The following is a 16,363-nucleotide window of genomic DNA, read 5'->3' on the forward strand; positions in this document are numbered from 1 at the left end:
TTTGATGTTTCTATTTATAATATATTTCATTCTTCTATTTTAAAAAAAAATTATAATATTCGTCAAATTATGAATTTTTTTTATGTTTTATTTTTTTCCTTTGGTTCAAACCTTAAACTTAACCTATTTATTTAAGATATTATCAAAAAATAATTTAATTAATTATAAAGTAAAAAATGAAATAGAAAATGTAGAAAAAAATTAAATATTAAACAAAAATTATAAATTATTTAAAATACGTGGACTAAAATTGTATATTTTTTAAAATATGAAAATTAAATATTTATATTTTAAAATTGAAAAATTAAAATTACATATTTTTAAAAATAAGAGAACTAAATATTTTAATTTTAAAATAAAAAATCAAAATTATAAATTAAGTAAAATACAAACATTTGCATTTAAATCTAATAAAAAAATTAAAAAGCACCAACATTCGTCTAACTAATTCGAATAAATTATCCTAGCCATATGTACTCTGGAATGATCTATAATGAAACTCTAGCCATTTGTCTTGCAACTAACCACACTGCCTTTTAGTACCTTGCATTTTCTCTCTTTCACTCTATGGACCACTATTATTCATAAATTTATAATAAGTTTATAATAAATATTAATCATCACATAGAATAGGCATCCCAAGTTATAATAAACAAACTCTATGCAACAGAGTACATACAACAGATTAGACACATGCCTCCCCCCTCTATCCCTTCGCCACGTTCACGGGAAAACACTATTGGAACCCACAAAGGTGCACACTGCGCACCCGATCCCCGCCACCACCCTCTCTAGTCTCTCCCCTGAAGAAGAAAAAATAAAATAAAATAAAGAAAGCAAGCTTCAAAGTTTCAAACTTTGCACCACCCCACCTCCAATTTCAAGGACCAGAACTCATTTTTCCCCAATTTAAATCCTTTTTCGCTACCCATTTTGGGTTTTGGTTCGTGTAACTTCTACTTCTGGAACTAAAGTTGAGCTTTTTACCTTATTTGGGTTCTTTGTGTTTAGCTTTTTTTTTTCCTTCTTTTTCATGGCGATTGGGCTTCTTCTGTGGCTGTTACTGGCCAAGGGTCTTGCCATGGAGGGTGCTGTGGGGGTCACATTTTCTTCTAGGCTCATTCACCGTTTCTCTGAGGAGGCTAAGGCTCATTTGGCTTCAAGGGGCAGCGACGGTTCTGTGCTTCTTCAAGCGTGGCCTGAGAGGAACAGCTCTGAGTATTTCAGGTTGCTTCTTAGAAGTGACGTGACACGGCAGAGGATGAGGCTTGGCTCGCAGTATGAGATGCTGTACCCTTTTGAAGGTGGCCAGACCTTTTTGTTTGGCAATGCGCTTTATTGGTGAGTGAGTGAGTTTTGGTCTCATGGAATGTTCTCTGGAAAATATAAAGTTTGAGTCTTTTTGTTCCTCCTTGCTTTGTTGTTGTTGTTGTTGTTGTTGTTGTTGTTGTTGTTGTATGATCTTATAAAGGTGTAGAATGTTATGCCAACTATGAAATTAACAAGCTTCGATTTATTGTTTTGGTTAAACTATTCTTTTGTTACCTGAAGTTGCCCTCATTTTAAGTTGTAGTCCTTACATAGAAAACTGTAAGATTTAGTCTTGCACATGCATAAGTGTTAAGTTTTGGTCTTTGTTGTTAAGTGTTAACACTAGAGAACATATTTTTAGCAAACCGCTACAGAGAAACTGTTTAGGGACTGAAACTTGCGGTTTTCTCACTAAAACTGAAAATGGAGACAATGTAGGACCAAATGAAGACTCTTTTTTTAAGGACTTTGTTTTTTAGAAAAAATTATACTGACACTCCTAAGTTTCTTTTGAAAAGACTCTTTTTTGGAGCCAATTATACTGACTCCCCAGTGTTTTTTGAGATTGTACACGATACTGTCTTTCTATTATGTTTACACTTTACAGGAACCCCTTACAGGGGTAAATGCTGTAATGAGTTTCTTGGGTTTCAGGGTTGTAGGTGTCATGTATTTTTCAAAATTAAGGGAGTTAATGTATGGGTTTAAAAGGCGGGTATCGTGTGCAATCTCTGGAAACTACAGAGTATTTTTTTAAAAAAAGAATTGAAAAGGTAACTTTGGTTGAAATTACTGGCTTTTACTAGGACTATGAGTTGTTATTGAGGTGCACGCTCAAGAGTCAAATTTGAAATGGTTTGCTGTGATGGGTTTTTTTCACTGGACTTGGCTGCTTGTGTTTTTATTGGTTAAATGAGTAGAAATATGCGATAGAAGGGAGTTGGAGTGTGTTAGGAACCAGAAAACACAACTAGCAGAATGTAAAGGAATGAAACAGTAATACTGTATAAATGAGCTTTATTATAATGACAATGGAGATTTAACAGAATAAGAGGAATGAAATCCCTAAATCTGACACAGAGCAGTGGCTCCTATAGGCCAGCTATTGCTGCCTAACCATTCTATCAATTCACTAGATTCCCCCCTTCTCTCCCTCATTCTCACTCCTTATAACAAGGAAAATTAGTTACTAGCTCATCTCTCTCTCCACACGTCACCAGAGTACAGCTACCCCTTTGTGACTCTTTTCCCCCTTCTAGAATATACCTTCCATTCTCTAGGGCCCACCTCATGATTGAGTAAGGAATCATTTGGTTCCATCGTTCCACTAGGTCCACCATTATTCCCTTCATTCCTAACAACACCTCCATCTGAAATTACTGCCTTGTCCTCAAGGCTAAAGTTTGGAAACTGACTTGTCATTATCACTGCCTCTTCCCATGTAGCCTCCTCTATATTTCGTCCTTTCCATTGCACTAGGACCTGCCTTACCTCTTCACCCTGTACTTGTACAGTCCTCTGTGCCAAGACTGTGTCCGGTTCAAAAGTATTGTCCTTCTCTCCATCTAAGTCATCTGGTAAAGTCTCCTCTCCATTGTAGGACCCCACAGCTTTCTTTAACAAGGACACGTGAAATACAGGATGCACGCGGGAGTCTTTAGGCAGCTTTAATTTGTAAGCAACTGCCCCTATGCATGAGACCACTGGATAAGGACCAAAGTATTTTGCTGCTAGTTTAGGATAAATACGTGAGACTACTGACTTTTGTCTATGGGCCCTTAGCTTGACAAACACCCATTCTCCTATGGAAAAGCTCCTGTCACATCTCTTCTTATCAGCAAACTGTTTCATCCTATCTTGGGCTCTCAACAAGTGAACTTTTAATTGTTTGATAGCTTCATCTCTGTCTAAAAGCTCCTTTTGTACTGCCTCCACTCTAACTTCTCCTTGGATCCATCGTGTAATAGTTGGGGGAGTCCTTCCATAAACCACCTCAAAGGGAGTCTTGCCTGTTGAAGCATGATAAGTGGTGTTAAACCAATATTCTGCCCATGGAACCCAATGCACCCATGTTTTCGGTTGGTTAGCTATGAAGCATCTTAGATAAGTTTCCAAACATCTATTAACCACTTCTGTTTGGCCATCTGATTCTGGGTGGTAAGCACTACTCATCTTCAGCTTAGTCCCCTGTAGTTTGAACATCTCCCTCCAAAAGTTGCTCATAAATATGGGATCTCTATCACTTACAATTGATAAAGGTACACCATGGAGCCTAACAATTTCCTTCACAAACACCTCTACTATTGTTCTGGCTGTATAGGGATGCTTCAAAGCAATGAAATGGCAATATTTTGATAAACGATCTACCACTACCAAAATAGCCTCAAACCCCTTAGATTTGGGTAGTCCAGTTATAAAATCCATAGAAATGTCTTCCCAAATTCTGTCTGGTATAGGAAGAGGTTGTAGCAGTCCTCCAGGTGAACTAGCCAAATATTTTTGGCGTTGGCAAACATCACAACTTCTCACAAACTCCTGAACAACATTTTTCATGCCTACCCAGTACACATTAACAGCCAACCGCCTGTATGTTCTGTAGAAACCAGAATGTCCACCTTGTGAAGTTTCATGGAATTCCTTCAACAAAGTAGGAATCAAAACTGACTTACTTGAAATCACCAGTCGTCCGTCATACAATAACACCCCTTGCTTGAATTCAAAGCCTGGCCTAGAGTCCTTATTCTGTTGTAAATCATTTACTATCTTTTGTAAATGTGGGTCTTGGGCAAATTCTTCTCTCAAAATGTCTGCATCCTTCCATTGCAAACTAGAAGTCATCACACATACTTCACCTCCTTCATGAACTCTAGATAGTGCATCTGCACCTCCATTCAATTTTCCTGGTTTGTAAACAATATTGAAATCAAACCCCAACAACTTTGCAGCCCAATTTTGCTGCTCTACTGTTACAATTTTCTGCTGCAACAGTTGTTTGAGACTCTTCTGATCTGTGGACACTGTAAAACGCCTCCCTAACAAATAAGGCCTCCAATGTTGTATAGCCAACCCTACAGCCATCAACTCCTTCTCATAGGCTGATTTGGCCACATTTCTCACCCCTAATGCCTTACTAAAGTAAGCAATAGGTCGTTTTTCTTGCATCAATATAGCTCCAATCCCCACACCTGAAGCATCACATTCAATGGTGAATTCTTTAGTGAAATCTGGTAAAGCAAGAACAGGGGCAGTTGTAAGACTCTCTTTCAAAGCCTCAAAAGCCTTGTGAGTCTCTTCATTCCATGTAAAAGCATCTTTCTTTGTCAATGTAGTCAAGGGTCTAGCTACCTTCCCATAGTTTCTTATGAATTTTCTATAGTAGCCCGTTAGGCCCAAGAATCCCCTCACCCCTTTAACATTCTTGGGAGTTGGCCACTTCACCACACTTTCTACTTTATTAGGATCCACAGCTACACCTTTTCCAGATATCACATGCCCCAAATAGTCCACAGATTTTTGTGCAAAATGACACTTTTTCTTATTAGCTACCAGACCATGTAATTTCAAGACTCTCAACACTTCTTCTAAATGACATAAGTGTGTAGTCCAATCTCTACTATAAACAAGAATATCATCAAAGAACACTAACACAAACTTCCTTAAGTGTACTCGAAATACCTCATTCATCAAACTTTGGAATGTGGAGGGAGCGTTCATTAATCCAAAAGGCATCACTAGGAATTCGTAATGTCCTTCATGGGTGCGAAACGCCGTCTTATGGATATCTTCTTCATGGACCCTGACTTGATGGTACCCGGATTTGAGATCCAATTTGGAGAAAATTGTTGCTCCGTGAAGTTCATCAAGCAGCTCCTCTATCACCGGAATTGGGAATTTGTCCGGAATTGTGGCCTTGTTAAGTGCTCTATAATCAATGCACATTCTCCATGAACCATCCTTCTTCTTAACAAGAATCACCGGACTAGAGAAAGAGCTCGTGCTAGGCCTTATCACCCCTGCTGCCAACAACTCTTTGACTTGCTTCTCTATCTCGGTTTTGTGATGATGAGGATATCTATAAGGCCTCACGTTGACAGCCTCCAGCCCTCCTTTCAAATTGACAGCGTGCTCTTTCTTTCTCCTTGGTGGTAACCCCCTAGGCTCTTTGAAAATGTCCTCATATTTAGACAACAACCCCTCCAACTCCTTTTGTTGCCCAATATTGAGATCATTCTCATCACCCCTCTTCTTCTCTATACTCCACATCCACCCTTTTCCTCCTCTGTTGGTGCCTCCCACAATACTATTCAAGGTTTCCATGTTATCATTCAACCCTTGAAGAGTCACCCATTTTTTGTTATGCCAAAAACTCATGGTGTGCTTGTTCCAATTCATAATAATATCTCCCAAGGTTCTCAACCAATCCACCCCCAAAACAATATCTACACCACCCAAATCAAACAAATGGGCTCGTATTGCTAACTGCACCTCTCCTACCTCAACGCCCAAGTCTGGACAGACCCCTATGGATTGGGCCTTAGTCCCATCTCCCAACTTGATACACATAGAAGTTGAATTGTCCACAGCCCAGCTCATTTTTTGCACCAATCTTTTATCAATAAAGTTGTGGGTAGCCCCACTGTCCACCAAAATTACTACTGGCACCCCATTCACTGCACCTTTCAACTGGATAGACTGAGGCTTATCAGTGCCCAACTGGCCCAATTGGAGTAAGCTCAATATGCTCATCTCTCCTTCAGACCCCCCTTCTTCATCTTCCACTTCTACTGCCAATAGTTTTCCTCCTCCTTCCTCCGTTTCCTCCTCCTCTGTTATCAAAACCCTCAAGTGTTTATCAGGGCATTGATGTTTTGGGTGAAAAGGACCCCCACATTTGAAACACAGCCCCTTTTGTTTCCTCTCAAGCAACTCATTGTAAGATAAATGAGAGAAACCTCTATCACGTGGGCCGTTTCTTCCTTTTTCACTTCTGGGCCCAAAACCACCTCCCTTACTACCTCCACTAGGCCCATTCTCCTTCCCTTTGACCATCACCCAGTCAGCTCCACCTCCCTTACTGGACCCACCAAACCCGGGTTTGGGTGACCCATGACCCGATTTGGGGTGTTTACTAATACCCGTTCCAGCATCACCCCTAACCTCTCGTTCCACCACCCTTGTCACCTGTAGCAATTTCCCTCGACTCAAATTTCCCACCGCCGATAAACTCCTCACTTTCCCTTTAATATCCGCCTTCAACCCGTGTAAAAAGTAACCGGAAAATTGTTTGTCCGGTAATGGAGGAATTTGAGCTGTGAGATACTCAAACTCGGTGATATACTCATCCACCGTCCCCACTTGCCGGAGGGCTGTCAGCTGTTCATACACATCTCCTTCACCATGGCCTCCATATCTCTCCACCAACGCTCCCTTCAATCGCTCCCAGGTCAGTTCTTCTTCCTCATTGAGTAAGGAATTGAAGAAATGTATAGTTGGCCCCTCCATACACAACTGGGCCAGATCTACCTTCACGGCCGGAGTAGTGTCCTGCACCCGAAAGTACACTTCTGCTCGAGAGATCCATCCAGCCGGATCCTCTCCATCAAACATAGGTAGCTCCACCTTCTTCGCCGATTGTCGAAACTCAGAAATCACGTCGCTCGGCATCTTTCGCGAAGCAGAACTCGCTGTCTTCTTCCCCGACCCGTCTTCGCCTGACTCCGCTGGACCTCCGTCCCCATCTTCGCCCTCTTCCTCCGTGAGTATGGATTTCCCAAGGCTCTTCTCCATCATTGAGATGAGAAGAGCTTGGTTTCTTTCCATGGATGACAGCGTGGTTTTGACTCCCACGATTTCTTCTTCTAACGATGCGACTCTAGCATCCATTCTTCTGATCAGTGTGAGTGGGTTTTGTTTTGGTGGCATTCACTGGTCCTGTTAACGGATCCGGCAGGTCGGACCAAATTGTTAGGAACCAGAAAACACAACTAGCAGAATGTAAAGGAATGAAACAGTAATACTGTATAAATGAGCTTTATTATAATGACAATGGAGATTTAACAGAATAAGAGGAATGAAATCCCTAAATCTGACACAGAGCAGTGGCTCCTATAGGCCAGCTATTGCTGCCTAACCATTCTATCAATTCACTAGATTCCCCCCTTCTCTCCCTCATTCTCACTCCTTATAACAAGGGAAATTAGTTACTAGCTCATCTCTCTCTCCACACGTCACCAGAGTACAGCTACCCCTTTGTGACTCTTTTCCCCCTTCTAGAATATACCTTCCATTCTCTAGGGCCCACCTCATGATTGAGTAAGGAATCATTTGGTTCCATCGTTCCACTAGGTCCACCATTATTCCCTTCATTCCTAACAGAGTGGATGCTGAAGAAGGTTGGGGATGGTGTGTATGAACTTGTTCATTGTTGAATTTCAGGTTGCATTACACATGGATTGATATAGGGACTCCAAATGTTTCATTTCTTGTAGCATTAGATGCTGGAAGTGACATGCTTTGGGTTCCCTGTGACTGCATTGAATGTGCTTCCCTGTCTGCCGGTAATTACAATGTGTTGGTAAGTCTGTGATATGACTTCCATTTACCTGTAATACTTTTTCATCTCTCAATTATTTTGTGTTATTTCATTGCTTTGACGACCTTCATGTTCACTTCATTTTGCTTCAAGTTTTGTCTTTGTTGTTCTTGTTGAAATATTCATTTTGTTAATCATTCATTACATAAGTGTGTGGGATTCTGCTGCAAAGCAGCCCTTTAATACGGACACAGGTGAGGTAGAGGGTTAAGAATATGCTAGGGGATAACAGAAGAAGCCCATTCTGTGTATGTGCATCTTTTCTGCTATCAATTAAAATGTGCCCTATAAAAATTGTTATTGGTAAGTCAAGTCAAGAGCACTTCAAAACAAGGGCTTGTTTTGTATGTAGCAACTCAAAATTCTAATGACACTTGAAATACTGTAGGATCACTATCATAGTATGAGTATCTGTGCCATGTCCTGTGTCACTGCATCCATGCTTCTTAGCTATCTTTTAATGACATTCTCCCTTAAAGTATAGGATCAAACTTTTTACAAGTAAATAATAATATACTTTGAATGTTCATATTTGGACTTCAACAACAGTTCTTGCAAGAGGGGTAAGAAATTTAGCTGTTAATTTCAATGATTGATTGGCAGATGCTCTCTTTTATATGGGGGCATCTCTAATGCAGGACAGGGATCTGAATCAGTATAGACCATCATTATCCAACACCAGCAGACATCTACCTTGTGGTCATAAGTTGTGTGATGTCCATTCCGTTTGCAAAGGCTCTAAGGATCCTTGCCCTTATGCAGTTCAGTATTCCTCAGCCAATACCTCAAGTTCTGGATATGTCTTCGAAGACAAACTACATTTGACATCCAATGGAAAACATGCAGAACAAAATTCGGTGCAAGCCTCTATCATTTTAGGGTATGTTTATTACTGTTTAAAATTTTGTAGTTTTTTGTTCTTTGAGGTTTGATGTGTTGGTCAAGCTTATAAGCTTCAAGTGCTAATGATAATTGATTTTTATGAGTGCAGTTGTGGAAGGAAACAAACTGGTGAATATTTACGCGGAGCTGGTCCTGATGGTGTTCTAGGGCTAGGACCTGGAAACATTTCAGTCCCAAGTTTACTGGCAAAGGCAGGACTTATTCAGAATTCCTTTTCAATCTGTTTCGAAGAGAATGAATCTGGGAGAATTATCTTTGGTGACCAAGGTCATGTCACCCAACATTCAACACCCTTTTTACCCATAGATGGGAAATTGTATGTATTTTATATAATGCCCTTGGCCTGCTGCTTAATTTAGATGCCATTTCTACATGTTCCAAATCTTATTGCTTTGTGTTGCATGCTAATTGTTTTAGTTGTTGCAGTAATGCTTATATTGTTGGAGTAGAGAGCTTTTGTGTTGGGAGCTTATGTCTCAAGGAAACTAGGTTTCAAGCACTTATTGACAGTGGATCTTCTTTCACATTTCTTCCCAATGAAGTTTATCAAAAAGTTGTAATTGAGGTAATTCCTTTTACCATAAATCTAGTGGTGTATGGTCATGCATAAACTGGTCTAAAAGAAATCTTCACTGGATACAGTTTGACAAACAAGTAAATGCAACCAGGATTGTTCTCCAAAATTCATGGGAGTACTGCTATAATGCCAGGTAAGATACTATATGATCAGTCATTTAGGCATATAAGCATCTTACATTTCATTGTAACTCATGGCTGTTTTTCATGTGAAAGTTCACAGGAGTTGATTAGCATTCCCCCATTGAATCTCGCTTTCTCTAGGAATCAAACCTTTTTAATTCAAAATCCTATTTTTATTGATCCTGCCAGTCAGGTGAGCTAAACCTCCAACCCTGCCCCCTCTTCTGGTGTGTGTGTTTATTTGATTGAAACTTGACTGAATCTTAGATATTGATAAAAAAATAATGTAAAAAAAATTAATCTTCCATTTGTATCTGGGGCAGTGATAGTTGATTTTTGTATTTTGATGAGTAGTACTTTGGCATCTAGAGACTGCCATTGACAGAAAATGAATCTTTATGATGAGTCTGAGTTTGGTTGTAGCTTAAAAATTATGTAAAAATAATAAATTGTTTTGAATAAAGTTCCTTGTTTTCCCTGAATTCTCGAGAAAAATCAAACCCCAAATGAAAAACCACCTTGCCATTCCTAACTCCTAAGCTGCTTAAAAATTTGAAGATGAAAGAAAATCTCTTCTATTAAATTCAGAGCAAATAATTAGCATGCAGAATCCATGGAGAGAGTGTAAGAAATATAGAGAAAGTGATGTATGGTTTTGAAACTGAGCTTTTGAATGATCTGATATTATGGAACATTGGTCATTTGTGAATAAAAAATGTGATGTAACCAGTATGTTCTACTATCAGAAATTGACTTCCAAATTCCAACATATGTTGTATAGAAGTTGAAGTGGATTCTGAAAACATTTTATGTTAACCTCTTTTCTGATTCAATGATGGCTAACTGAGCATATATATGCTTCACCTGATATTGGTTGTTTTCTACAATACTTCTAGGATATAAATGTTCTAGGTCTGTCCTAAAACAAGTTTCTGCTTTTCTACATGGTTTCTTGTCTTTCTTCTTACTCTTAGAGGAGAAAACTGTTGTCATGGTGCTGAACAAGCGACCATTATATCATATGAACAATTCTCAAGTGTCCACTGTGAAATTTCTCCTCTGATCAGCAGGGATATTTTTGTGGTTTAAAATTCTAAATTTATTAGTTTTCCTTGCAGAATCTTTTCTCTTGTCTTTCCTGACTTGGTTATAATTTTGATGAAATATGAACATCTGGTGCAGGAACAGGAATACACCATCTTTTGTTTGCCTGTAAGCCCTTCTGATGACGACTATGCTGCCATTGGACGTGAGTATATCACTGCCTGCCATACGCGAAACCTAATCACATTTCCTTTTATCTCGACAACTCCTCTATTTTTTTTTCTGTTCAAATTTTCAAAATATTTCTTTTTCCTTTTCGTTGTCTGGTAGCTCAAACAAGTTTGTGAGAGCAGATGCATGTAACTGCTCAGACTTGACATATGTATGCTGATAGGTCAGTTGGTAGTTATTATAGTAATTCGGTAGTAAAAAAAACACAAGGGGTTATCTTAGAAAGAAGGGGAATGTGGCTGCAACTGATTAGGCCCAATGAGGGATTGTATCCTGTTAATTGAGAAGAGTTAGTGCCTTTGAGCATTGTGAGGTGCAGACCCTTGAAGTTCTGCAATCATACTGTAATCAGGGGAATTTCCCCATTTGTCAATAATTCTGCTCCACTTTTTATCATATGCACATGAACATACATCCTTGTGCTGGCTGACAATGATTGTTGCCTTTTAATTGATACTTTTGTTTCAGAGAACTTCCTGATGGGTTATCGAATGGTCTTTGATCGGGAGAATCTAAGGTTTAGCTGGTCTAGATGGAATTGTGAGTCTTTCTTCTTTGACTTAAAACTTTTAACCTATAATTTTTGCAAATCTTTAGTGTAAAAGATCTCCTGCTTGTTTAATTTGGTTTCTTTTTTTACTGGTAATTTGTTTTGCCATATAGAAGAGTCAAGAGTGGGACTTGCAAAACAAGAATGAGAATAATTGATAGACCTGATAATTTTTCAAAAGTTCTGTTTTGGGGTATAAACTACATAAGTAATTGATAGACATGGAAACTCTGCACAATCATGTTTTGTTATCTATAAACACTTGTAGGAAAAGAAAATAAGAAAAGTGCATAAGTTGATTTTAAATAATGAAGTTCAATTTATTTTTCTTCTCTTATAAGTACTTATGAAAAATATTATTCAAAGAAGATATTATAAAATGTCATCTCATTTTGCTTTTAAAATATCATTCTCAAAACACAATTTTTTTTAAATCAACTCCACTGATATCTAAAACACACGATGATGTGTTCTATTGCTATCTCTCCACCCTTTTCATTTGCTTCTAGTATATGAACTTGTATTTCATGCTAATCGCTCAGAATCTGCAGGCCAAGATAGAGCAAGTTTCTCATCACCTTACAGTGTTGGATCACCAAACCCTTTACCGGTGGATCAGCAGCAGAGTTTCCCTAATGCTCATGGCATACCGCCTGCCATTGCTGGACACACGTCCTCCAAACCCTCTGCAGCCACACCTGAACTTATTACCTCTAGGCATTCCTTAGTTTCATTGTTACTGATATGTCACCTTTGGCTTTGGTTATTTTGTTAAGTCTTATCTTATTTGCTTGTAAATTTATCTCGTGTCCAGACTTAAAACCTATGAGGTTTAGTTTTTCAATTTTGTAGGCTGTTGTATCTATTGGGGTTAGTGTGTTAGTGAGGTACTTTTATTTATTTTGGTATATTCTTTCGGTTGTAGTCCCTTTTTATTCTCTTTCCTATGTATCTTTTTGTTCTGCTAGTGCACTCCCTCTTCTTTTGGGCTTTTCTGATTATGAGCGTTTTTGGAAAAATAGTCAAAATACTTAATTGATAAAAAAGAACCACGTTAGAACCTTTTTTTTTCTTCTTTCAATAAAGCAAAATAAATATATAATCATATTGAGTATAAGGTTTAAACTTAGTTAATGTAGGACTTGTGATGTCCAATCATGTCAATTCCAATTGAGTGCTGTTAGGTGCACCCAACAGTTTTGTTGGTGCACCCAGCAATTTGTGGGAAAAGACTTAAAAGTCTCAGTATTTTTTTTAAAAAAATAACTCTCGCCTCTCTCCCGTGCTTGCTTCTTCCTTCCTCGGATGGTTTTGCTTCTGCTTCTTCATTCTTTTGCTTCAAGATTCTGCATCTTCTTCGTTCTTCTTCTTCGTGTCGTGATTCTGCATCTTCTTCCCAAATGAAGGCTTCTTCGCGTTTCTGCTTCTTCATCTTTGTTGCCGCCATTGTTGTCGTGATTAGGAGGAAGACTTCTTCGCATTTCTGCTTCTTCTTCGAGGTACGTTTCTCTTTCACGTTTTTGCTTCTTCCACCATTGTTGTCGGCGATGGCGGAAACTGCTATCGGGAAGTTGCTGAGCTGTTTACGGATCACTTGATCCGTAAGCCTCTTATGGATCAAGTTGATCTGGAAGAGGCTTACGGATCAAGTGATCCATAAACTGTTTGTTAGTAGTTTACGGATCACGTGATCCGTAAGCATCTTTCGGATCAACTTGATCCGTAAGAGGCTTACGGATCAGGTGATCCGTAAACTACTAACAAACAGTTTACGGATCACTTGATCCGTAAAAGTAACAGTTTCACTTTAATTGAAAAAATGCCAAATATTTGATACATTGTGAGCTTTTTTTGAAATTAGGGTATTTTAATTTAGACTGTACAATCATTTTCTGCAAATCAATGCTCCCCCTTTAATTAGGTTTGCTTGCCTTATTTTGTTTTTGGTTGTTTCAATATTGTTGAACTTGAACATTGTAATTACTGACAATGCTCCCCCTTTAATTAGCTTTTTTTGGTTGTTTCTTGGACACATTAGAAAAAAATCTTGTCCCGATTAGCACCTAATATCTCTTTTTCGTAGACATACATATTAGTTAGGATGCTCCCCCTTATATGATGAATAGAATAAAACACACTCAGTGGTTACATTTATGGGTCTATTTAGATAAACTTTTCTATATATATAAATATATCCTCTTTTAGGGAATTATCCAAATAGTATATATTGATTAGCATTTTTTTTTATCAGCAAAATAGGATATATATATTAATAAAAGAGTACCAGAGGTACTATAATTACAAGGTGTTATAAAAATCCTAGTGGATCCACATGTGATGCTACTTTCAGACTGATGTGATCCATCCTACAAAACAGAATACATCAACAATACCCCTTGGCTTGTGAGCCCTCCTAAATTAATGCCCCACAAAATGAGCCCTCCTAATCTGCTGAAAAACATATTGTTAGGTTGGTAGACCAATAGTTAAAGTGCATATTAAAGTCTTTCTCCGATGCTCGAAGCCAAGACCATAGCAAAAACAGTCCATCATCCATCAGCTTAGTAGCGTTGAATGATTAGCATGAATTACTTCATTTAAAAAATTCCAAGAGATACCTAGTGCTTGTATGAAATTATCCAAATATTACAAACCAAATATTGCTAGTAAAACTAGTCTCATTATTACAAAGATAAAAATCACAACTAGAGTAAGCACGGACACAAAGATGCCACCCCCACCAACACCTTCCACAGTCCTAAATACTGTTTCCTAGGAATCCTAGGAATCCAATCATATATTTTTGGTAAGTGTTACACTCTTAGGTAGCATTTGGTAAACATATTAGAATAGAAGTTACAAAATGGAACATAACCAATGGGTTCTATTCTAGCTTTGGTGAATTATAAAAATAGAACAAAACACAATATTGTGTTGAGAAATGGTATATTTTGATTCTATTTCGTTTATCCACACACATCAAACACTATCTTAGCATTAATTCCTAATTTTCGTTTATCCACACACATCAAACACAATTTTGATTCTATTTCGTTTATCCACACACATCATTCCTTCACGAATCATTGTTTCTCAGATTCATAAAGCTCAACAAGTTTCTCTCTAAGCATTTGAGATGTTGTTGACCACTAAGCATTTGAGATGTTGTTGACCATTGTTTATGCTTAGTTTGTTTATCCACACACATTTGAGATGATGTTGACCACAAAACAACACCTTCTTGAATCAAGGTCAATACCACTAAGCATTTGAGATGTTGTTGACCATTGTTTATGCTTAGTTTGTTTATCCACACACATTTGAGATGTTGTTGACCACAAAACAACACCTTCCTGAATCAAGGTCAATACCACTAAGCATTTGAGATGTTGTTGACCATTGTTTGTCAGATTCATAAAGCTCAACAAGTTTCTCTCTAATAAGTAAAACATATGATAAAACAACAAGTGGCCGTTAGAGTAATTGAATTGAGTTAACCAAATGCTTGAAATTTGAGAAAATGAAATGAGTGATGGATTTTGCGGTACTCATTTGCAGATCATGGTTAGGACTAGAGGATTAGGTCGTGCCTTAGGTCAGGTCACTGACAGAGGTGTGGGCAGAAGAGATCGTGATGATTCCGATGATGCTCCACAGCGTCGACGGCTTACTCCATCCGCACGGAGGCAGCGAGTCGCTGTGACTGCGGCGCACGATGAGCTAGTCATCCTTGCGCCAGATGTTCAGGATGACCCGATGGAGGCACCAGCTGCTGTAGAGGACATTCTTGCGGACACAGGCGCAAAGGTTGCTAAGGATGAGCATGAGGGATTTCTGGGTGGTCCGAGCGACCCATCCCTGTTGATCCTGTATGCGGATCACGTTGCTTGCAGCGTATGGACGGGAAAGGTATTTATACTGTTTATTTTTAGTTACTTGTAAATTATACTTTATGATTGAAATTAGTTTTCCTTTAAATGATGATTTTAACAAATTTTTCGTTCTTTTATACTTCAATTCAGGAGTATCCTCAATTGAAGCTATCCTCTCATGGGAGGAAGGTCCACAGTTTAGGCAGCCAGTCCCTGCCAATGAGGGACTTGTTGCTGGTACAGGACTAAGTCTTCTAATCGCGTGTTCGGTAGACACCGGCGATCGAGGACTTTTGTCTGCGTTTGTGGAGCAGTGGCACCGGGAGACGTCTAGTTTCCATCTCCCGGTGGGAGAGCTCACCATCACGTTGGACGACGTCTCCTCGCTTCTCCATCTTCCCGTGATTGGCGACTTACACGCTTTTGAGCCCTTGCACGTGGACGATGCGGTTCAGATGCTGGTGGACTTGTTGATGGTCTCTCTAGAGTCTGTTTGGGCTGAGACAGCCCAGTGTCGTGGACTGTACGTACGCCTGCAATGGGTACGTGATATATATGAGCGCCGATGCCATGCAGGTCATTGGACAGCTACGGCTCGCACATATCTTTTTCACCTTCTGGGTTGCACTCTGTTTGCTAACAAGAGTGCAACCAATGTCCATGTTGTCTACTTGGAGGCCCTTCATGACCTCAGTATGACAAAGAGGTACGCTTGGGGAGTAGATGCTTTGGTGCATATGTACGACTAGCTGAACGATGCATCTATGAGCCACAACTGACAGCTTGGCGGTTACATCACACTGCTGCAGGTAACAAATATGTTTTTTATTCGTTCAGCCTCAACAATGTTCAACTTTAAATTTTGTTACACTTTCATTATTAATGTTTATACTTTTGATGTTACATTTGTAGTGCTAGATTTACAAGCACTTTCCGTCGGTCGCGGACTCCATTGTTGATCAGAAGTACGAAGAGGATTCTCCGCGTGCGTGTAGGTGGATTGCGACCAAAAAGACCGTGAAGAGCATTCGTACATCGGCGTACAGGGAGCGCCTGGACCGACTTCGGATTCCGGATGTCTGTTGGATCCCTTATGGGGAGCACTGGGAGGTCCGAAACTTCCACATCAGATCGTGCTATTCCGGTCTCTCGCGCTGGGGG

At 39.2% G+C, this 16,363-nt stretch overlaps 1 protein-coding gene and 1 pseudogene across 2 annotated transcripts; both read left to right on the plus strand.

Moving 5' to 3' along the window:
* The first annotated feature begins 640 nt into the window (after positions 1-640).
* Positions 641-12,302, plus strand: LOC114385438 (annotated as a pseudogene). The gene is made up of 10 exons (XR_003660874.1): positions 641-1,341; positions 7,747-7,885; positions 8,542-8,783; positions 8,895-9,122; positions 9,233-9,371; positions 9,449-9,516; positions 9,599-9,698; positions 10,688-10,754; positions 11,249-11,320; positions 11,882-12,302. The product of XR_003660874.1 is annotated as an aspartic proteinase-like protein 1 (transcript).
* Positions 12,303-14,855: 2,553 nt separating this feature from the next.
* LOC114384102 (protein MAIN-LIKE 2-like) lies at positions 14,856-15,951 on the plus strand. The gene is made up of 2 exons (XM_028343772.1): positions 14,856-15,171; positions 15,353-15,951. Exons 1-2 carry the CDS (start codon positions 14,856-14,858, stop codon positions 15,949-15,951), a joined length of 915 nt encoding a protein of 304 aa, XP_028199573.1.
* The last annotated feature ends 412 nt before the right edge of the window (positions 15,952-16,363 follow it).

Source organism: Glycine soja, chromosome 14 (assembly GCF_004193775.1).
Source record: "Glycine soja cultivar W05 chromosome 14, ASM419377v2, whole genome shotgun sequence".
Classification (NCBI taxonomy): Eukaryota; Viridiplantae; Streptophyta; class Magnoliopsida; order Fabales; family Fabaceae; genus Glycine; species Glycine soja.

Excerpts from the sequence above, each read along its gene's own strand:
- LOC114384102 (XM_028343772.1), top strand. The coding sequence starts at position 14,856 with ATGAGTGATGGATTTTGCGGTACTCATTTGCAGATCATGGTTAGGACT. Across the intron at positions 15,172-15,352 it reads GCATGAGGGATTTCTGGGTG|GAGTATCCTCAATTGAAGCT; the intron begins GTCCGAGCGACC and ends ACTTCAATTCAG.